At 38.6% G+C, this 24392-nt stretch overlaps 1 protein-coding gene across 1 annotated transcript in view; it reads left to right on the top strand.

The window, feature by feature from the left end:
- Nucleotides 1–24392, top strand: part of LOC127618057 (KH domain-containing, RNA-binding, signal transduction-associated protein 2) — a 114539-nt gene that overhangs the window by 52121 nt on the left and 38026 nt on the right. Inside the window, exons 4-6 of the mRNA XM_052090291.1 lie at nt 5908–6054; nt 19414–19541; nt 23793–23991. Coding sequence (XP_051946251.1) covers nt 5908–6054; nt 19414–19541; nt 23793–23991 — 474 coding nt within the window. The remainder of the gene's footprint in view (nt 1–5907; nt 6055–19413; nt 19542–23792; nt 23992–24392) is intronic.

Below are 24392 nucleotides of genomic sequence, written 5' to 3'. Positions count from 1 at the left end.
AGGCACATGCGCTATTTCCGAAATGCTCACAGCATGAGTCGGAGAGGTGCTTGAAACTGTATGAACAGTGTTTTGAAGTGGGGGTGCATTCATCATTATGGGCACGCGCGCCACATTCATAAAGCTTTCCGCATTTAGCGGGGAGTTTCTTAGCTCGCGCATTGCATCTGTGATGTTTGCGGCATAGCTTTTTGAAACTGTGTGGGTAGCTGTGTGTAGGGGTGCGTGCAATACGGCAGGCACACGCGCTACACTTATAGCACTTCCCGTTTACATGACAATAGGCACACGAACTACATTTTTGAGACATCCAGCCTGAGCTGGGGAGGTGTTTGGCACTGTTTGGACAGTATTGATATGTGGGAATGCGCACTTTAGTGTGAACATGTGAACCCTTAGTGACACAGGCAGAAAATTACTCTTTTGGTGATTTCTGTGTGTCGCCGTGAAAACGGCGTTTGATTGCAGGTGAGCGAGTTTTATGACTGGCCCATTGACTGCTGTATAGACATTTCCAGCCGCCTGTAAGGGGACTGGGTAATGTTTTAAATGTTTGCGAGGGAGCGGTCCGGCATTTGCGAGACGCGTACTCCCTCTCTTTCTTCCTGCTGCTAGGAAGACTTACGAGGCTCTGTGTTCAGGGTGATTCTGGGTCGAGGGCCTCGTTGCTCCTGCGGCTTTCTTCGCCCTGAATGAGTGCAGCTTCTGCGTGGTCCAGACCCAGGCAGCGAGTGCAGATGATGTGCCGATCTCCGTCGGAAAGAGGGCCTCTGCACGAGGTGCAGGCTGAAGGCATTTGAAACAACGCCTGGAAAATAACTCTTTTACTTTCTTAAAAAGCGTCGCCGGGGCAAACGCTTGTTCAGTAAAAGGATATGCGATGCGCGCCGGATTGCGTAGCAGAAGGCTTCGAAGGCGGCTGAAGATGCCGGCGTCCTCTCAGCAGTCCCGCTGTAAGCTTGTCCACAGCGGCGAAAGACTCCAAAAATCCGGAGGATCCAGCGAAGAGAAGGTCTTCGCTGAAGGAGATTAAATCTAAAAGAACTGGCGTGACGGGACGCTCATTATATAGCCCTCATATGCTAATTTCAGCAGGCTCTGAGCGCGCGAATGCGGGACGCGCCCTCATTAGTCGCGCGTTCTAAGTCGCCCCGTCACTGGTTCAAGCAGTTGCCGCAGCACAGCCAATGACCGAGCTGCCTCACTCATCACTGTCTGCTGTGCAGCTGCAATGCGTTTTACATAAAGACTTCAATATTTCTCGAGAAACTGAGTTTTCCCATAGCGTAAGCTATTTACGCAATAGGAGAGACCTCTCGATAGGGAACTCTACTTCGGCATATCCCTCCTCCTTTCCAGGTCTTCGGCACCAGTGTAAAGGGGACAAGGGCAAGGGGGAGGCGAGAACCGGCTTGATGATATTAATAATAGTTTTAATGATAAACATAAACAAAAGACACAAACACACACATGACGGAGCAGCTGCCCGTAAACTATCTCTCTCTCCCTCATCACCATCTGCAGTCGGCCTTTATCCCTCTCTGAGGCTTAATTAGCCTGATAAGGGACCGGGTGTGCAGAATCACCACCCAGCCCCGCCCTCCGCCCTGTCACACCATATAAGATAACTGTGGTCAACGTCTAATCTAATTTCCAAAAATTCGCTAAATTTAAGTGCATTTTTCGTGCCAGCGCGAAGTGCAAGTGGCCTTGAGTGGGATTGTTTGCGCAATCTGTGGGTGTATTGTATGGTAATGAAGCGGCACAAAGCGCAATTTGCTATTTTAATATCTTAAAATATAGTGTAACATCAAATTAAGTCACTGACAAGCACTGTCATAGCCATTTTATGAAATAAAAATGTATGAGATGTGCGTTCAATTATTTATAGGACTTATTTTTTGTTTATTTTTCAAATATTATTATTCTGTTTATATTTAAAATTATATTTATGATCTAAAATGTATTGGTATTTTTCCAACTGTTGCTGCAGAGTCAATGCAAAAACAGGTCGGTGGAAGAACTAGGAGAGGGTAAAATGTTTGGATTTGGTATGATTATTTTGACCACTTCATTATTTAGATTATTTTATTTATTTTGTTTGATGTGTTGTTCATTTTTGGTTACATTTGAAAAAAAAAAGAAATGTATTACATTTTTCAAAATGGACCAGTAGAAGTGAAGTGTATGACGATACAATCACTGTAAATACTAGCTTTGATTTTTGTGTCAGTAGATGAAAATTATTAATAATACTTACAATCTCCATAATGTAATGGAGCACACATCAAAATTCTGACAAGAATCACATTTTCCACACATATAAATATATAACTTTTCTATGTCACTGCTTTAGAAATATGCATGCCATTCATCGAGGATGCAGTTAATGCACAAGAGAACGTCATTTTCAATAAATTTTATACAGTCCATTTACACTACCAACCCTACTTATGAATGTGCTGTCTTTGTTTATATCCATATGATGGGATAACCAGAGAAGAACCTCAGAATTAAATTGCACTTCACCCAGCCTATTTGCACATTGCATGCACGAGTGCACAAAAATACAAAAACGTCATGGTCATGCCTATTGCATAGTTTAGGGCTAGCAATCTTAAAATAGTGCCCACAGTCTGAACAATATATTAAACCATTGTCCCATTGGAGATTTTTATCACCATCTGTTTTCCACATATACACAGACATGCACATGCATTTGCCTTGCGTCTGTTTATACATTTGCCTGGCCATTAATTGCTCCATGCAAATTACAATCCGATTGTGGGGTAACACTTTACAATAAAGATCCAGTTGGTAACATTATTTAACAACATTAATTACTGTGAAGTTAAAATTAACCATATTATTAATATAGACATACATGCATTATACAGTATATGCTAGTTTGAGCTACAGCTCTAGCTTTTTATATATAATCAAAATAAATTTAAAATAACATTATCTTCTGTAATTCAAAATACAGTTTGAAAAACACACTTTTGATCAGAATAACACGTTTTTTAAACATGCAGATTAACTGCAGTCTCAACTTATTACATTTAAATTTATGGTAAACCTCAAACAAGAGTCTGTTGGATTGTTTTAAATCCCAAAGGCAACCATTTATGCAAACATATGCCATTATAAAGAGTCACCTTGAGTTGGTACATGCTCATTATACATCTTTTTGGCTCTAGATTTATGTCTATGTACTGCGGTATCTCATAGTCCAATTGAAGTCTTCAATCTACAAAAGAATGTCTACAGTAAAGGATCAACAAACCAGGAAATATTATGTTATTTATTTATTTGGAATGATACTCTGTGCAGGTAAATAAATATCTCTGAGGGCAGATAATTGGCTGAATCAAACAACAGCATTTCATAAAATTACAATCGCATTTCTATGAATTGTAAATCATTTTAATCTTGGGACAGACATAAATGTTGTAGTGAAAATATTTAATGTATGTCTTAAATGTATGTGAAAGGAAAGGAAAACCTCTTTGTTGTGCTGTTTGTATGAGTATTAAGTGTAGAAGTAAAAGGAGAATGTTTATTTATTCACTGTAGTAAAAGGAGAACGTTTTTGTGTGTGTGTGTGTGTGTGTGTGTGTGTGTGTGTGTGTGTGTGTGTGTGTGTGAGCGTGTATTTATCACTTTGTGGGGACCAAATGTCCCCATAAGGATAGTAAAACCCGAAATTTTTGACCTTGTGGGGACATTTTGTTGGTCCCCATGAGGAAAACAGCTTATAAATCATACTAAATTATGTTTTTTGAAAATGTAAAAATGCAGAAAGTTTTCTGTGAGGGTTAGGCTTAGGGGTAGGGTTAGGTTTAGGGGATAGAATATAAAGTTTGAACAGTATAAAAACCATTATGTCTATGGAAAGTCCCCATAAAACATGGAAACACAACGTGTGTGTGTGTGTGTGTGTGTGTGTGTGTGTGTGTGTGTGTGTGTGTGTGTGTGTGTGTGTGTGTGTGTGTGTGTGTGTGTGAGCATGTATTTATCACTTTGTGGGGACCAAATGTCCCCATAAGGATAGTAAAACCTGAAGTTTTTCACCTTGTGGGGACATTTTGTCGGTCCCCATGAGGAAAACAGCTTATAAATCATACTAAATTATGTTTTTTGATAATGTAAAAATGCAGAATGTTTTCTGTGAGGGTTAGGTTTAGGGGTAGGGTTAGGTTTAGGGGATAGAATATAAAGTTTGTACAGTATAAAAACCATTATGTCTATGGAAAGTCCCCATAAAACATGGAAACACAACAAGTGTGTGTGTGTGTGTGTGTGTGTGTGTGTGTGTGTGTGTGTGTGTGTGTGTGTGTGTGTGTGTGTGTGTGTGTGTGTGTGATGTTTCATTAATTGCCTTTGTTTGAAATGTATAACTAAGATCTTTAACTCCATAGGGGTTCTGAATAACAGTCAGGCTTAAAAGTGTAAGTGTAAAACCCTTCATTTTGTCATATTTGAAGAAGGTTCTGCTGTTCTTGAGTGCCTTTTGACGTACATCCAATGAGACAGCCCTACATTTAGAAAGAAAAACAAAAAACAGTTTAATTTCTTCATGGATTGACATGAAATGAAATTTAAAGCTCCCAGACTTGAAACAGAACAAGTGTCACCTGATGTTTTTCAGAGGACTGGAAATGAAGCAGCAGGAACCCTTTTTGCTGTCTCATGCCTCATCTTCTGTCTTTTCATTTTGAAGTCAACGTGCAGACCCCCCACACACACACATATTTGTTTTACTATATTAGTCAGAACATCTCATATGCAACAGTTATTATTTGGAGTTAATGTTCTATGCCATGTCCTACTCTAAACCTCACAGAATGTAAACGAAATGGCCCTGACAAGTACATCCATATCTAACTAATCTATTTGCATGTCTACCCACAAATTTGCCATCAGAACCATCTCATCTGCACAATTTGCCTGCAGTTGAACCAGGGCCTCACAAAATATGATTATGCCTCTCAGAAATGTTGTGAAAGCTTAAGTGTCTACTGACCTTTTGTCTATTCAAAGGATGATGGAAAAAGTGTTTGGGTCACTTTGACATGATAGAGGCATGGCATCAGTAAGTGTATATTAAAGCTGAAGGGGCGACAAGAGCCCGCATCAGTGATCAGGCAACAGTGAATGGCCCATACAGCAAAGCTTTCCTGTTTAAGTAGAAGCCACAGTTGAGTGGTAATCAACATAAGATAGTAATGCTTGCTGCGATAATTACAAGCTATCTGAAGTTTCAAGTTTTTCTCAACATCTACAGAACACATTCAGCAATCAGAAAGAACTAAGTACCTCTCTGAATTATCACCTTTTTTTGCTCTTCTGAATGTCAGAAATTGAAAATGTTCATTTATTTCTGACAAAAAGCTTTAAGCGTAATTTACACTACCTACAAATCCATTATTTGTGGAGTGCAGATAGGTTTCATTGTTGGTTTCACATGCTTTTATGAGAATGATGATAAAATAAGAAAATAAATCACTTCAAAAATGTATATTCTGTTGTCAGTTACTCAACCTCATGTTGTTTGAAACCCATAAGACATTGTTTCCTCTGTGAAACGTGGAAATGTTAGGCAAAATGTTAGCCTCAATCACCATTCACTATCATATGGCAACATATGCAATGAAATTGTAATGACTTTCAGCCTTACGTCTACTTTAATCTTTGAAAAAAAATTATATATTAAAGTGGGTTTGGAACTACATGAGGGTGAGTAAATGAAGACAGAATCTTCAAATTTGTGTGAACAATCCCTTTAATAAGCACTGTTTTTATTTAATTAATTAATTAATTAAATAAATTAATTAATTCCCTGATTTAATTAATTAATTAATTAAATCAGGCAGAACTCCTGACTTTATATTTTTCCATTTCCAGGAGGAAGAGCTGAGGAAATGTGGAGAGGCAAAGTATGCCCATTTGAGCAACGATCTACATGTTTTAATTGAAGTCTTTGCACCACCTGGAGAGGCCTACTCCCGCATGAGCCATGCCCTGGAGGAGATTAAGAAGTTCCTCGTTCCAGTAAGTTCATACTTTTGGTTTGTTTGAGAGGGATAGTGAGCTAGAAGTGAAGATGAGATGGCTTTGCCCCATCCCAATACTAAACGCCCTGCTCTCCTGCATACATAAATGTGTCTATGTATATTGACAAGTAAAAAAGAGATTATAGAGTTATGCATGTGATTTAATATATACATTGGGGATCAGTCCAAGAAAATTGGATATTTGATAAGTTGGAATCAACTGGAACCTGAGAGAATGCTTTAAGCTGCTGATTAAGTTTTTTCTAAGTCTGCATGAATTCTCTTTGTAAAACTGGTTGAAATAAAAAATAAATAAAAAAAAAAACCTTTTTATGACAATTAGGACAAAAGTTAAATTATTTTGCGATTTTCTTACATCATAAGGTAGTGATGTATAACATCAGATAGTCTTAGTAAGTCCTGGAGCTCAGAGGTTCTGCAATTAAAGTGTAAACTGAATATCTTAGAATTTTTTTTTTGTTTATACTGTAAATATTAATGTAGCTCTATGAGGTGTTGGCCTGAGGGAGGAAGTGTTCAAAGGGAAATTCCCTTTTGTTCCATTCTGCTTTCACCTCTCCTTTGCAACACACCACTTAGCCTCTAGGGTCACTTTTTTGCATCGTCCGCAGCACTGATCTTTCACATCCCCCATCTTTAATACTTTCAGTCATGTTCCATGTTTTATTTTATTTATATTTATTGTACCTGCTACAGAATGGACATGCTGATCTGGTGTAAAGCCTTGACCATCTAAATGTCTTATAGAATGTGTTTACAGTATTCTACTGATTTACTTATTATTGTCAGAAATTATTTGATTCCTGACAGGATTAAAAGATTGTGCAGGCTTCTCTTAAGTTCCCTAAAATAATTTTGACACAAAAATCAAAGTTACAGTGACATACTAACAATGGAAGTGAATGAGTCAATTTCTGGACAGTTTAAAGGCAGATATGTGAAGCTTATAATTTGATACAAGCAAAAACATTCATATTGGTTCTATAAATTTGTTTAAATCAATGTTTTAATGGTCGTTGTATGGTTTAAAGTATTATGTTGTCATAGCAACAAAGTTGTAAAATTGGCTATAACTTTACACATAAAAGGTAAATAAGTGATTTTATCACATTAAAATCATGTTAACATGCATATTGTTTACCTTTTGTGGCTTTACATTTGAAATAGTAAGTAGGTCGGCATAACCCATTTACAGATTGGCCCCATTCACCATTGTAAATGCTTTACTGTAACCCAGATTTGATACTTTTTTATTTTTCAAATAAAATGTTGTAGTAATCAACATTATGCCACAAATGCTGTCAATTGAGCTTAACTTGTATTGAAGCCAGAATATTGCTTCAACCAATATTAACATATACAATCTTATGGTGAAGTGTTCCCAATATTCATTTTATAGAGACATTGCTTTGCAAATACGGGTAATCAGTTAAAATATATTTCTGTGTAATACAAACAGTAAACAACACTGACAATGATATGCATTGCTTTAGTAAAATGATTTGCAAGATTTACTTTTCATAGGTGTAGGCTTTTTGTCATTAAAATAAAACCACACACAGATTACCAGTAGTCCTACGCCAGGGGTGCCCAATACGTCGATCGCGATCTACCAGTCGATCGCAAAGGCAATGCTGGTAGATCGCACGAAATTTAAATGTACTTTCGTTAAATTGTAATAAAAATAAATATAATGTCTTTCCTTCTTTTAGTTTCTGTCTGACTTGCACTTGACGAGTAAATATTGACCAGGCGAGGTTTTGTTTATTCAGTTGCCATGACAACTAGGTTTGCGCATATGCGACTTCCAAGGACTTCTGAGAACAGAGCGCGAAATTGCGATGCTACTGCCCGGATTAGGCAAAACTGAATGATATCAACATTGAACATTATTATATATTTTTTTATTAATTAGAAGATGAATTCCATGTAGGGATACATGCAGTAGTCCCAACAAGCATTGTCTTATTTTAAATGAAACTGTGTTTTTTTAGTTGGTAGATCTTATTGAGTTGGTCATTTAAAAGTAGATCATCACACAATAAAGTGTGGGCACCTCTGTCATAGATTAAATTGCACTATGAAATGTGAAGTTGCTTTGAATTTATTTTGGAATTCCAGATTAGCCATTGTTAAATTACAATACATTTGACAAAAAAAAGGGGGTCTGTAGTCTGGACTGCTGATATACCTTTGTTGATGAGGCCTGCAGAAAGCATTATGTAGATATGATTATGCAACATCGCACATTGCTATAGGCATTTGGAAAAAGTGATTCATGCAAAGCACAGCATTTTAGCAGGTGGATTAGGTTCTCCTCAGAGTCTCATTTAAAAAGGAAACTGACTAGATTATGGAGGAGGAAGTCTCATTCATTTACCATAAATGCAATGCTGCTGAGACATAGGCCCCATTTACACTTCTTGTAAATATGCATTTCGGGTGATCTGATCATAAGTGGACAAACGTGAAACATTGACTGACCGTTATAAACTTTTAGCATTAAGACCTACTTTTTAAAATTAGGAGCCTCCTTTGTCTTAAATCTGTAAAGCAGATATATTTGATGAATATATAAGGAAACGTGTGTTTTATGCAACTGGATAAAAAAAATAATAATTATCACATTTTTGTCTTCACTATTTTTAATGGTCCTGTTGTGTGACTATATATATATACACTCACCTAAAGGATTATTAGGAACACCATACTAATACTGTGTTTGACCCCCTTTCGCCTTCAGAACTGCCTTAATTCTACGTGGCATTGATTCAACAAGGTGCTGAAAGCATTCTTTAGAAATGTTGGCCCATATTGATAGGATAGCATCTTGCAGTTGATGGAGATTTGTGGGATGCACATCCAGGGCACGAAGCTCCCGTTCCACCACATCCCAAAGATGCTCTATTGGGTTGAGATCTGGTGAATGTGGGGGCCATTTTAGTACAGTGAACTCATTGTCATGTTCAAGAAACCAATTTGAAATGATTCGAGCTTTGTGACATGGTGCATTATCCTGCTGGAAGTAGCCATCAGAGGATGGGTATATGGTGGCCATAAAGGGATGGACATGGTCAGAAACAATGCTCAGGTAGGCCGTGGCATTTAAACGATGCCCAATTGGCACTAAGGGGCCTAAAGTGTGCCAAGAAAACATCCCCCACACCATTACACCACCACCACCAGCCTGCACAGTGGTAACAAGGCTTGATGGATCCATGTTCTTATTCTGTTTACGCCAAATTCTGACTCTACCATCTGAATGTCTCAACAGAAATCGAGAATCATCAGACCAGGCAACACTTTTCCAGTCTTCAACTGTCCAATTTTAGTGAGCTCTTGCAAATTGTAGCCTCTTTTTCCTATTTGTAGTGGAGATGAGTGGTACCCGGTGGGGTCTTCTGCTGTTGTAGCCCATCCGCCTCAAGGTTGTGCATGTTGTGGCTTCACAAATGCTTTGCTGCATACCTCGGTTGTAACGAGTGGTTATTTCAGGCATAGTTGCTCTTCTATCAGCTTGAATCAGTCGGCCCATTCTCCTCTGACCTCTAGCATCAACAAGGCATTTTCGCCCACAGGACTGCCGCATACTGGATGTTTTTCCCTTTTCACACCATTCTTTGTAAACCCTAGAAATGGTTGTGCGTGAAAATCCCAGTAACTGAGCAGATTGTGAAATACTCAGACCAGCCCGTCTGGCACCAACAACCATGCCACGCTCAAAATTGCTTAAATCACCTTTCTTTCCCATTCTGACATTCAGTTTGGAGTTCAGGAGATTGTCTTGACCAGGACCACACCCCTTAATGCATTGAAGCAACTGCCATGTGATTGGTTGATTAGATAATTGCATTAATGAGAAATTGAACAGGTGTTCCTGATAATCCTTTAGGTGAGTGTATATATATATATATATATATATATATATATATATATATATATATATATATATTATATTTATTTTTTTAAGTTCAAATATTTAATGTAGAGTTTATTTGAGGTAATATGCTGTAGCGAATCAGCTCTATGAAATATTAATAATCAATCATAACTTGTTATAATCGATTATGAATATTTGGATCAGTTAATCGGGTTAACTTGATGTAGCTACATTAACATTACAACCAAATACTCGGTTCATCCCGTGAACACTCAATATTGGTTATTAATTAATTAATTAATAGAAAGGTACATTTCCGGGGCATGGGAAATGTCTTTCTTACTACGTATTAAGAGCAAGTAGTCAAAATCTATGATTAGTGACTTTAGATATGAGCTTGAGACACAGACAACTTTACATGTGACATGAACAAGACTTTATTAACTAGACTAAACATTTAAACTACTCTAACATACATATACATACATTCATACAGTTTACCAAGGGAAAGAGGGCTGAAGCAGAATACAGGAAGGCAAGAAGTTATAGCATTGTTTGAAGTTCAGCAGATCAACAGCCTGAGCAAACCATCATATTAGTTCTGACACGCCCTTTTTAGAAAGGGGTTAAGGATACTTAATGTATCAAATAATGAGACTAAGTTTGATACTTGCATGTCCCATTTGAATTAAACTGTCCTGATGCAATTTGTTGATGGCTTGAGTTGATCTTTGATGATGTTGTCTTGATGAGAGAGAGAACCAGTGGGAGTCAGAGACAAGGACGTAGCCTGGCGCACGCTTGGGAGTCCTTGGGGCCTTCTAGTTTGGCATCATTCAGCGAGAGAGTGAGAGAGCACAAGGCTCAGAGGACCAGAAAACAAGAGAGGCAGGAAGCAAGAGAGGCTAAGAGAGAGCTAAGAGCGTGAAGAGATAAGAGGACGAAGGAAGTGGGCACAGTAGTTTTATACCCTTAGAAAACATGTCCCACCTCTCATTGGCTCGACCAATGAGAAGGGTTTGGGTTCCAGGCGGGAATTTGGTTTATTGCTCTTTGTTCTCACATTTCTCATTGCATGTGCAAGAAAGAAAACTAGGAAATATACTTGTAATACTAATATGTTGTTATCGACATATCATGTACACAGTCATTTCAATCTTCGAAATACCAAGTTATAGAGACCAAATATGCCACACATATGATTTCGGGTAACCATGGTATGCAAAGTCTGAAACATTAACCCATTAGTTTGCAAGAAAACATAGATCAAGCACATTTAAGGGAAAATGTGAGATGGCACATTAGATACATGTCAATATTTATCACATGGATATATAGAATATATATATAGGATTAACAGGGTTCATTTCTCTTTCTCCGTAAGAGAATGAAGTGAGGGTCAGCACTTCTCTGAACATTCCTTTGGAGGTCGTAAAAGTCTCCCTTACTCTGGGCATGAGAGAGTTCCTTTGTCAAGGCTCATTTGCATGTTTATGACAGTAAGAGATTTTGGGCTGAATGACTCAAAAGATAGTAAAACATCGCGTAATATCATTCTACAGAGATCTTATATTCGAATTCAGCTCGGACAAATCGTAAGGTTTAATTTGATACCAAGAAACGTGTGTTTAGTACACTTAAAAGGGAATATACACTGAGGCTATTAAATATGAGGCCTCAGAGTTTAAAACACACAACGAAACAGTTCTAACGAGTTTGATATACCTCAGAAATACACAACATACAGGGATTACACGTATTTCATTAGCAATATGCAGTTCTGTGTTTAACTGAAAAACACACACACACACATTTTTACGTTCAAAGTTTCCCCCTTCCTGTCCACACGATAAGCACGTGGTGAGCATGCGGATGTCACATGCGGTTCTCTGTCAATAGTTCATTGTCTCTTTGTCAATACATTTATTGTGCTTGTGGAGACTAGTTGGCGCTATTTCAGTAATTAGGGGAGTTTCAACAGTAAGTTCTTGTTTGTTCGGAACCTGCCGAGTTAATGATTCCTTCATTGATTCCCCCAGTCGCTACAGTCCCCCTTTTCGCCAGGTGATGTCCCTGTTGGAGACATCATCGGGCGACAATCATCACAATGGCGGATGGCAGGTGAATCATGAGGGTTTTGTAGAAGGTGGTTGTTCCACGGTGGGTGATGTAGACAGTAGCCACATCCAGGTCTCTGCAGCAGGTGCAGAGGCAGCAGGTGCAGAGGCAGCAGGTGCCTTGACAGTGTGTCACCTGTCATTATGAAGTCAGTTCGTTTGAGGCAGGTGCTTGTTTGTGGCTGCAGGGAGTGGTTATGGGCATTGTGTAGGGTGGAGAGAGTTCCAGACTGACCTAGTACTGGTAGCAAAAGGGCAGCAGGTGGCCAATCGCCCTTGGTTCGGCACCCAGTCACCAGGTGTCTGAAGTCTGCAGTGTTACTCTGCTCTGGCAGCAGTGCTGACTTGAGCTTGCCTGAGTGGTGTTGGGCAAGAGTCAGAGGTTTGTTCTTCCCAGTACTCCTCAGGGGAGTTCTGTTCCAGGAGCTCTTTTGCTAGTGCTAGCAGCTCTTGTAACTCAGAAACAGGCATTTCTAGCTGTCTTTGTGCAGCCTCTGTTTGGCACCTGTTTGAAAGGTGTACAGGAGGATGTTGTTGTAGACTGCTGTGGGACGTCCTGTGGTGTTTGCTGGGTGAGGCCTTGTGTTTGTTAAAGGCCTTCTGTGTCAGGTCACGCAGTTGTTGGATAGGCATTGTGTGGGGGCAGGCCATAATGCCTAAATGGTGACTTACCATAGGATGGAGGTTTCGGAGGAAAAGGCTCTTGAAGCTTGTGTCCTCCTCCATCCCAGGTTTGTTGTGAGCTCTGAAGTAAGCTCGTCTGAGTCTGTGGTAGTAAACATAGGGAGTTTCATGCCGACCCTGTTTGGTGTCTAGGGCAGCGATCAGTCCATTGTTAGACTCTGAGAATTCCCTTATGATGGCTTGTTTCATCTGCTGGTAGTTAGACTGGATGTTTTCTGGCTGTCGAGCCAGAAAGCGTCGCAACTCTGGGCTGGACGTGATCCAGATCAGATGGAGTCTATCTTGATGGTTCACACTCATCAAAGACTGCAGGTGAAAGTCAATGTCTCGCAGGTAAGCGTGGACGTCGTGGTCTCCTGCAAGCTCTGGTGTAAATGCAGGGATATGTCTGGCCATTCGGTTGAGGTCTTTGAGTGTCGCTACACGTGTCGTTTCAAGATTCGTCTGAATCAATCCTTTTCCTTCTGCGGCTGCAGAAGCTTTAAGGAAACTGTCCGATGACGTGTTAAGCATAGGGGTTTGTCTCCCCCCTTTGTAAATCTGTGCTTGGCTGGGGGAGGTTTCTCTGCTGATTGCAAGTGGGGGAGTGAGATGTCTCTCCTGCTGTGGTTCCTTTTGCAGCAGGTAAGAGTCTCTCAGTTCTCGTTGGACCATGTCAAGTTCATCTTTGGTGTTGTCCAGCTGCTGAGTCAGCACTTTAACTCCAGCTCTGGACACATTCAGTTGACCTTCACAGGCCATGATTCTGGCATCTTTGTCCAAGAGTTCAGAATTTCCTGTTTTTAACAGTGAATCTTTGTGAAAAAGTACCTTTTCCAGGTGCTCTCTGGCTGTCTTTTCCAACTGCTCTTGTTGTTTAGCAGCTGTCAGAGCTGTTTGAAGTCTGTGGATTACCTCCTGTGACTCCCTTCTGCCAGGGTCCTTGTGTCTGTCCTGAGCCTCCATCTCTAGCTGGTCTATGCGGTTTTTAGCATGTGTCAGCTCCGTTTGGGACTCAGTGATCTGGCGTTGGAGGTTGTTTACCTCCTGTTTCAAACCTGTGAGGTTGTGGGCCAGGACGATAACCTCAGTCAGATATTTGTGCTCATACCTCTGGTTTGAGTCGTCTGTCATTAGTTATTTTCCCTCGTTTTCCAGTTGCTTTTTGTTCTGTTGCTGAAGGTCGTCAGCAGCCATGGATAAAAGGGTGTTCCTCAAAACACCTAGCCAGTCCTTTTGGCCTGCCATCTGGGCAGTTAGGCTAAGCATCTGCAACATTTTGGCACACTTCTGGTGAGAGTAAGGGCAAGAGACTAATGCAAGATCAAACAGAATTTGGAGCTAAAGGCAAAGTGAGACAGCAAGGTGTATAATGTACAGCTAGGTTTTGCTAGGTGTGGTTAACAATTGAAATGTGTTCCTGATTATTACTATCTTAGCTGCAAATAGCAGGGTGCTCAGATTTGTGTGGATCTGAGTGGCTTTGCTAAAAGAGCGTAAGCCTAGATTTAATAAATGACTTAAGATGTTTCTTTGGGTCAAATTATTTATCAGCACTTACTGATAGCATACAACAGGCTTGATCTTTGAACACATGAAGAGGAGAAAGAAAGAGGAAGAAAAGAGCTTTCCTATTAGATTGTGTCTATTAGTGGTGCTCAAAATTATGCCATAGAAATCGTCTAGATTACTAGTGTAGCTGGCTCATAAAATTTAAGCAACTTGTTGCAAATAAACACAAAATCGAGAAGAAAAGTATGTCTAGTTACTTTTGCAGTTTTATGGGGAAATAAACTACACTAGACCAAGAGGGTTAAATGGGAAAATGAATAGCTGACTTCTATTATTAGTAAAAATAATAAAAAGACTTGAAGAAGTGATTAAATTAGCAGAATAACCTTGTATTGGGAATAATCAATAGCACTTATGATCAACAATTAGATTTGCTTTGGGCATCATTCTATAGTTGGTCACAGCTGTTGCGTGTTCAAGACCACACAATGTGTTTGTCCCTCTATAAAGTTTAGTCAACGTGCCATTGAAAGTTCCCAATAACTATAAAAATTATTCTCTATCTAAACAGTTTACATGTAATTAAGTTTTAGATTTAATTAACAAAGTAACTGCAAATTTAGCTGAACAGCGTTCAGTAAGGGATGCACCTGAAAGGTGCAGGCGAAGTTAGATGAGAAGAATTAAAGTTAAGGAAAGAGAAAGTGAGAATTCAGAAACCAGAAATGGGGTTAAAGGAAAATGGTTTAGATCACTTCACTCTGCATGCACACAAGCTGTAGATAAAGGCTTCATGTAAATTATGCTAGCAGCTAACTGTTGAAGCTATTAGTTAGCTTAGCCTAAGCTAAGGGGCTGCTAAGTTGGGTTAGCTTAGCCACCTAGGCTGGTTTGTTTACAAAATGGCGTCGGAAGGAAACACATGTGCTATCTGGAGTGAGCACTTCCTGTGACAAGTCGTTGTCATGGGAACCAATGCACTTCAGCGTTTCAGTGAGTGAAACACAGTTTTGATCACCAGGAAGCTAAGCCTTTTAGATGCACAGATAAAGTTTAGATGAAGGACATCAATCTAACTATAATTTGTAAGGCCTTTATACTGTGAAAAGGGGAGCATCGCCCAAATCTACATTTATATAACACTGTACTGAGATTTCTTCATCAGAAACAGGTTAAGCAATCAATTCTGGAAAAATTTACATGCCGCTGAGCTGAGATACCTTCATCAAAACAGACTTACACTTTAATACTGAAATTAGGGTTTCTCCGCTAAAATCATATTACTCGTACACTGATGCCTTTTGAAAATATGCTTAAATGTGTTAAGACTCTTTCAATTACAGTAGAGATGTCAAATCAAGCCATCACTTTATCCGCATCCAAACAAGCCAGCAACTAGTGAAGCAAATGCCGTTTCGCATGTCATGTCCTATTCTGACCGGAATTATTCAATGCACACTTTTAGGTTGACAGTGGTTCAAGCTCATAACCTTTGTTTAATCATGCCCGCATTCTCCACCATTATGTAGCGAATCAGCTCTATGAAATATTAATAATCAATCATAACTTGTTATAATCGATTATGAATATTTGGATCAGTTAATCGGGTTAACTTGATGTAGCTACATTAACATTACAACCAAATACTCGGTTCATCCCGTGAACACTCAATATTGGTTATTAATTAATTAATTAATAGAAAGGTACATTTCCGGGGCATGGGAAATGTCTTTCTTACTACGTATTAAGAGCAAGTAGTCAAAATCTATGATTAGTGACTTTAGATATGAGCTTGAGACACAGACAACTTTACATGTGACATGAACAAGACTTTATTAACTAGACTAAACATTTAAACTACTCTAACATACATATACATACATTCATACAGTTTACCAAGGGAAAGAGGGCTGAAGCAGAATACAGGAAGGCAAGAAGTTATAGCATTGTTTGAAGTTCAGCAGATCAACAGCCTGAGCAAACCATCATATTAGTTCTGACACGCCCTTTTTAGAAAGGGGTTAAGGATACTTAATGTATCAAATAATGAGACTAAGTTTGATACTTGCATGTCCCATTTGAATTAAACTGTCCTGATGCAATTTGTTGATGGCTTGAGTTGATCTTTGATGATGTTGTCTTGATGAGAGAGAGAACCAGTGGGAGTCAGAGACAAGGACGTAGCCTGGCGCACGCTTGGGAGTCCTTGGGGCCTTCTAGTTTGGCATCATTCAGCGAGAGAGTGAGAGAGCACAAGGCTCAGAGGACCAGAAAACAAGAGAGGCAGGAAGCAAGAGAGGCTAAGAGAGAGCTAAGAGCGCGAAGAGATAAGAGGACGAAGGAAGTGGGCGCAGTAGTTTTATACCCTTAGAAAACATGTCCCACCTCTCATTGGCTCGACCAATGAGAAGGGTTTGGGTTCCAGGCGGGAATTTGGTTTATTGCTCTTTGTTCTCACATTTCTCATTGCATGTGCAAGAAAGAAAACTAGGAAATATACTTGTAATACTAATATGTTGTTGTTATCGACATATCATGTACACAGTCATTTCAATCTTCGAAATACCAAGTTATAGAGACCAAATATGCCACACATATGATTTCGGGTAACCATGGTATGCAAAGTCTGAAACATTAACCCATTAGTTTGCAAGAAAACATAGATCAAGCACATTTAAGGGAAAATGTGAGATGGCACATTAGATACATGTCAATATTTATCACATGGATATATAGAATATATATATAGGATTAACAGGGTTCATTTCTCTTTCTCCGTAAGAGAATGAAGTGAGGGTCAGCACTTCTCTGAACATTCCTTTGGAGGTCGTAAAAGTCTCCCTTACTCTGGGCATGAGAGAGTTCCTTTGTCAAGGCTCATTTGCATGTTTATGACAGTAAGAGATTTTGGGCTGAATGACTCAAAAGATAGTAAAACATCACGTAATATCATTCTACAGAGATCTTATATTCGAATTCAGCTCGGACAAATCGTAAGGTTTAATTTGATACCAAGAAACGTGTGTTTAGTACACTTAAAAAGGGAATATACACTGAGGCTATTAAATATGAGGCCTCAGAGTTTAAAACACACAACGGAACAGTTCTAACGAGTTTGATATACCTCAGAAATACACAACATACAGGGATTACACGTATTTCATTAGCAATATGCAGTTCTGTGTTTAACTGAAAAACACACACACACACACACACATTTTTACGTTCAAAGTTTCCCCCTTCCTGTCCACATGATAAGCACGTGGTGAGCATGCGGATGTCACATGCGGTTCTCTGTCAATAGTTCATTGTCTCTTTGTCAATACATTTATTGTGCTTGTGGAGACTAGTTGGCACTATTTCAGTAATTAGGGGAGTTTCAACAGTAAGTTCTTGTTTGTTCGGAACCGGCCGAGTTAATGATTCCTTCATTGATTCCCCCAGTTGCTACAATGCATTGTTTTAGATCCTGTAGCATGTCCCACAATTTTGTGTTTCATGTCAACCTGGTTTATAACTATATATTTAAAATTATATCAATAAGATTTGCTATTATATATTCAGACTTATGCAATAAAGTTATATGTTCAGAAAGAGACAAAAAATTATTATATTTTTTAGTCTGACTTGATGGCTGGACACAGCCTGACCTGATGTTTCTAAGGCTCCCTGTTTATATAATAAATCATAAATTACTATTGGTATTTTCAGAACATAATTAGCTTCACCATGAGACAGACACTCTGTATAATGATTCCATCAGGATGCTTATTACATCTAATCAGCATAAAATACATTACTGTCTGTCCATTCTTTTCAGTCATTTCTCAGTTGAAGGGGAAAATGCAATCAGATTGCTTGTGAGTCCCTGTGCAGCTTGCAATGAAAGTAAACCTATATCAGTTTGTCTGAGAGATATATGTTGCGATTAAATGTCTCAGGTTACTAAGAAACAACTTAATAACCCCCTTAAAACATGTCTAAGACCTATTTCCAAACAGTTTTACTAGTACTTTGACTACATGCTGCACAGTATGAAGGATATTTGTGTAACGAATCTTAATGATTTTTATATTTCTATACAGTATATGTTTACCACACAGATGTTTAGAACAAAATCTCATAGTCATACTGTAGCTATTAAAATATATCCTTTTTGAAAAATACAATAAATATCAAGATATAGAATTTAATTGTCAAACCTTTCTTTTTAAAATGATTGTATTTCCCATAAAGGTCTGGAATTTACCATAAACGAGTATGCGTCCTTTATGCAAATATGAAAGCTTCATTAAGCTTGTATCTTGTGAATTGAACAGAAAAGAAAAAGAAAAGAAAGTCAACTGAGTGGACATACAAGCAGCTCTCTATCCCAGCGCTTCAGTCTATATTTATTGTTCAAAAGGCCACTCTCTTCTTACTGCCATGTCTGATATTTGCTTGTACCCAGCTGTTGTGCCAAACAGGAAGGAAAATAAGTGGCTGGTGGATATGAGCCTGCGTTTATCTGCCTGTGGCACTGACATGATAATAGAATAAGTGCTATCTACTCTGTAATCGGCTTTGTGATTCAGGGCACTGTCATGTTCAATCAAATGAGAGAGGAACTTTATAAATGCAGAAAGTGGAATTATTCTTTCACAACAATGCACTAATAGATGTTAAACAAAGTTAATAAGCAGCCACTCCCTATTTATCTCCTGCCCCTATCATTTCTCTTAGTCCAAATGAGAGATGTACATGCATTACATTCCCTAATTCTACACCATATTTTCAGTGTGTGCTGGAGTATGTCTCATATGGTGGCTTTTTTGGTCAATATGTGTGCAAAAATGCATCTTTTCCTCCAGATCTGATAAACAAGATAAACAGGTAAAAAAAATTTTTTTTATCCTTGTCAGCTAAATTTTCTGGTAATCTATTTAACGCTCCTTGCCAACGTAAAGCTCAATAGCTTTGACGCTGATGTCTGCAAGATGTGTATCCAGTTTTATAATTGCCTTTTGCAATTATTTAAAACAAGTGTGCAAAATAATATGCATATACAACTTTAAGTTGGCTAGGAGTGGTTTTTAACTTGTATATAAAGTTTTGGAAATGAAAATGTAAAGTAAAGTATGTAAATTAATGTATAATGTAAAGTATGCCATTTTAACCCCCACAGGATTACAATGATGAAATCAGGCAGGAGCAGCTTCGTGAACTATCTTACTTAAACGGCTCAGATGACCCAAGCAGAGGAAGGACTGTACGAGGACGTGGCATGCGTGTGACCTCCACCGTCTCCACACGGTACATTAAACATCACCACCCCTCTTCAGAACTTTAGAAACTTTAAAGGGATGGTTTACCCAAAACTTTACATTTTATCATCATTACTCACCCTCATGTCATTCTAAACCTATATGTCATTCATTCTCTGTGAAATACACAGAGATGTTAGGAAGTATGTTAGCCTTGGTCACCATTCACTTCCACTGCATCTTTTTTCCACACAATGAAAGTAAATGGTGACTGAGGCTGTCATTCTGCCTTACATCTCCTTTTGTGTTTCATGGAAAGAAGAAAGTCATACAGGTTTAGAACAATGTGAAGGTGACAGAATTTTCATTTTAGGGTGAACTATTCCTTTAACTCTTACAGAATCCCAATTCTCACTTCCAAACATCTGTGCACTATTGGATGATGAAAGTGCCCTGAGCCCCACTGGCTCAGTGTTGTGAATCAGGTTTGCAGGTGAAGCTATAATTGTTCTCATAACTGTCATACATTATTTACAAATGTCATATCCTAAACATGTTCTGCCTCTTTGATGTTTATTTAATAAATTCCACACTTACTTTGGCTTGATTAAGCCTCTGAAGATCCCTCTAGGATTCCCTCACAACAACAACAGCTTGCACTACCTCAGGTAGTAATAATAGATTAAAAATACAGTCTTATTACTTGTCGTTGCTGACGGATAAAGCTATAAAGGGCCTCATCCCCTTGATGTGCTCCTTGTGGTGCCCTGAGAAGTCATTGCCACAAATCAGCATGGAAAAGCAACACTGATGGGGGCATTAGTCTCTGAAGTATCTTTGGATTTGGATGGATGGAATGTAAATCTCTACCGACCGCAACATCTGCCATTCAGCAGTGCTGCCAACTCCATCTTCTGCCTTTTGCAGGACAGAAATTCTGCAGGTCCAGAAAAAGACAACTTTACCCCTTTATTCCACAAAGGTGTTGTAAGGATGTATTTGTCTATTATACTAACACAAACACCTGGGCATGAGAGTAAAACAAATCTATACTTTCAGATAAACAGTGTAAAAAATTATTTTTTTTTAATCAGTACCATACCCTACAAAGCCAAAACGGAGTTAATACGCTCACACTGTCTCACTCTGTTTTCTCTGAATCTGAGCAGACAGATCATAGTCTAAGAGTTATTATCATAATTCAGTCATAATTCAGTTTTGACACAATGCGTAGGTACTGCATTTTGCCTTTGCATGGCAGTATATTTTATCTTCCTTTCCAGTAACAAATATCTAAACATTCTTTAAGGATTAGTTCCCCCAAAAAAAATGTTCTCATAAATTACTCACCCTCATGCAATTCAAGATGTGTTTGACTGTCTTTCTTCTGCTGAACACAAACAAAGATTTGTACAAAAATATCTCAGCCCTGTTTGTCCATTCACTGCAAGTGAGTCAAAAAGGCACATAAAGGCAGCATAAAAGTAAATCATATACAACAGTGGTTTAGAAGTTTAAAAATACGATCAAATTGCCTCAAAATCAAACTTTAGACACCACATGCAACAAATATTTTGCAGTGCATAGTGACAAACAGGTGTTTAGGAAAGTACTGTGGTAGATTTTGTTGCTAATTAGTGTTTTGGGATACAATCAAATCAAAGGAGCCTTTTACCCCGCTGAGCCTGTATCCCCATTGTACCCTACTATATGTCCACTTTTACTTCCACATTTTCTTAACTTGTTTATAGCAGTTTGCATTCTTTGTGCATATCACTACCTACTCGACAGGGAGTAGAATTTATAGTAAAAAAAATACGGATCTGTTTCTCACCCACAATATACACCCTATAATATCACTTCTGAAGACATGGAGTTAATGACTGGAGTCATTTTAATACATTTTGTGAAGCCTTTGTGTGCTTTTTTTTGTAGCTTTAAAGCTTTTAATGGACCAACAGAGCTGAGAAATTCTTCTAAAAATCTTAATTTGTGTTTTAAAGAAGAAAGAAAGTCATACACATCTGTAATGGCATGAAAATGAGTAAATGATGAGAGTATTTTCATTTTTGGTGAACTATTCCTTTAAAGTAAGACTGTGATGAGGAGGAGGGCAGGGCTGGGCCATGACTATGCAAGCCCGGCCCCCAATCAGGCTAATCAGCCGAAGAGAGGGATAAGTGCAGCGGAATGTGTCAGTTCACGAGAGAGAGAGTGTCACATGCAACTGCAGAGTGTGTGCATTTGTGTTCAGTCTTTTTGTTTAAGTTTTCATTAAACCATTATTTTGACAGTTCAGCCAGTTCCCACCTCCTCCTTTCCCATTTTGAACATTGTTACATTGGTGCCGAAGCCCGGGAAGGTGGAGAAATGCACTGTCGTAGAATCCTTGCCACTACAAGCCTACCGAGGAGCAGCCGCGGCCATCCTTCCGGGGACGGAGACGCCACTGCTGGCCGCCGAGGATTTGAGAGATGCTGCCGTTTCCCCCCATAGAGAAAAAAAGACAAAGAACACAAACACACACAATGCAGCTGCATTTGGCTTTCTCTCACTCTCTCTCTCTCTCTCTCTCTCTCTCTCTCTCTCACACTGCCTGGCCCCACCCTCCTCCTTGTCAAAAAGACAAATTTACTTGATTTAATTCACTTACATTTTTGACTTGTTTTAAGCATAAATCTAACGCAGTTGAGTGAGGATTTTTCTTAAAACATCTGATAATGTGGTAAGATATATTAAGATATTTTCTCTTAAAATAAGTCTTATTATCTTACTCAGTTTCTTGTTATAAAGATGTTTAAATATTTTACTGGAGAACAAGACAAAAAATGATTTAAAAAAAAAAAAAAAGTTACTTTTTGCAGTGATGGCCTTTCACAGGTCTCTAGCACTAAATCCCATAGATCTTTCTTTAGACACTTTCCTATGTTCCATGATGCTTAGCGAGAAATATGGGCATTACCTCCGTTGTCAAGTTAAAACAGCTGTTGTTGCGTTGTACGTCCATTCATTCTTTCGTTGTGGTGTTGGGATTTTGAGCAGAGCATGTATGATTTTGTATGGACATCTATCAGTTACTATATCCGTGTGTTACATAACAATAATAAACTGCAAAAAAGTAATAAAAACAAAGAAAGCGTGAACAAAACCGGCATGCTGTTTCTAGTAAATCCAGTTGAGATTTAATCTAACCACAAACGCAACATTTTGAGCAAAATTATTGGTTGTTTCTGTGGAGTACCTGTGTTAGTTCAGCTTCAGATGTGTGTGCTTGTCATCTTGTCACCCTGCATGTTCAAATCAGACAGACACACTTAGGAAGAGCTGTGAAGTTCTCATACTTGGATATGTAATCACTTTGCCAAGTTTTCCGATCAGATGGATTTTTCCTTTTAAATCCGCACATAAGTTTAAACATTTGATCGTCGGTTGATTGACTGGTGAGAGGTGGTTACAAGCTCAAACAGGATCTTAAAATTACTACAGCCAGAGCTGAATGTTGTAGAATGTTGTAGAACGACTTCTGGCGGAAGTCCCACCCACATTAATTTCCCCAGTAAGACCCCAGGAAAAAGGTGGATGCAGGCTGGTTTTTGAAGCCTATTAGAATGTGCTTCACTGCCTTGGCTACAATGTGTAACCAGAGTTAAAAGAGCTGAGATAGGTGAAGATTGAAATATGTTTGGAAACTCTACTGCCTAGTATTATGGTTCACATGGCTTACTGTTATAATACTGCAGAAACTGACTTTTCACAAAATGCTAATTTTTCAATACTGCACTGATCTTGTTGCCACAGCATCAAGCTTTTAGTATGCAACATTACAGAAATTATGAATCCATGAAAGAGCTGCATTGCAGTTATATATATATATATATATATATATATATATATATATATATATATATATATATATATATATATATATATATATAAAGTAATGGACAGACTGTAACACTGTAAAAGGCTGTCTGTCAGACTTTCTTGTGTTTGTCCACAGCTCATGTTGTGCATAACATTTTTTAAATACTTATATATCTTTTATTTGGCATTTTCTGCTAATATAGAGCACTTTTTTGTTTTGTTTTGTTTTTCTGTGAGATTTTTAGATATATTAGCTAAACTACTGCATTTTTTAACATAAAATTAACCTACTAAAAATGATGTTTTAAACATTAAATCCCCCCACTCCCCTAAAAAATTTGATTTTTGTGATTAACTTAGAGGTCTCAGAGATCACAATAAAGATATCATACAATGGTGTCATAATTTTGACATTATCTCTTAAACTGATATTTAGAGGGCGAGGAGGGGCAGCTCCACCTCCTCCACCGGGACGAGGAGCAGCAGCACCCAGAGGAACTGGGGGTACACGAACCTCCCTTCCCACACCCATACTTGCCAGAGGAGTGACTGCACCACGGGCTAGAGGAACCCCAGGAACCCCTGGATACAGACCTCCGCCACTGCAGGCCACGCACAAATCATACGATGACCATGTAAGTTGACTACAGTTCATTTCTCTTCATTAATAATGATTTTTTAGGTGTTTCTTTAGATATTTTGTTTTAGCTTTTGTCAGCTGTTCAGGGCTGTGAGTCTGATTAGATCAGCAGAAGACCAGCTTGGCCAGGCTGGGAGACCAACTAAGCCAGCTTAGACAGGTTTAAGCTATTTCTTCAGTGGGGTATCTGCGCATACATTTGGGTAATTACTAAAAACACTAAAACACACACAAAATAAAAAGCTAGAAATGGGAAAGGTTTTGATACCTTAAATCAAATCCACTGCGGTTAATGGGGAAAAACACTCACATGAATGTCCTTTATATTTACCAAAGGATAAAGTAATCAGTGAAGGGAGAACCCATTCTGACAGATAGAAAACCACAAGATGTTAG

The sequence above is a fragment of the Xyrauchen texanus genome, chromosome 24 (genome assembly GCF_025860055.1).
Source record: "Xyrauchen texanus isolate HMW12.3.18 chromosome 24, RBS_HiC_50CHRs, whole genome shotgun sequence".
NCBI lineage: Eukaryota > Metazoa > Chordata > Actinopteri > Cypriniformes > Catostomidae > Xyrauchen > Xyrauchen texanus.
This window is presented reverse-complemented; position numbering and strand designations above follow the sequence as displayed.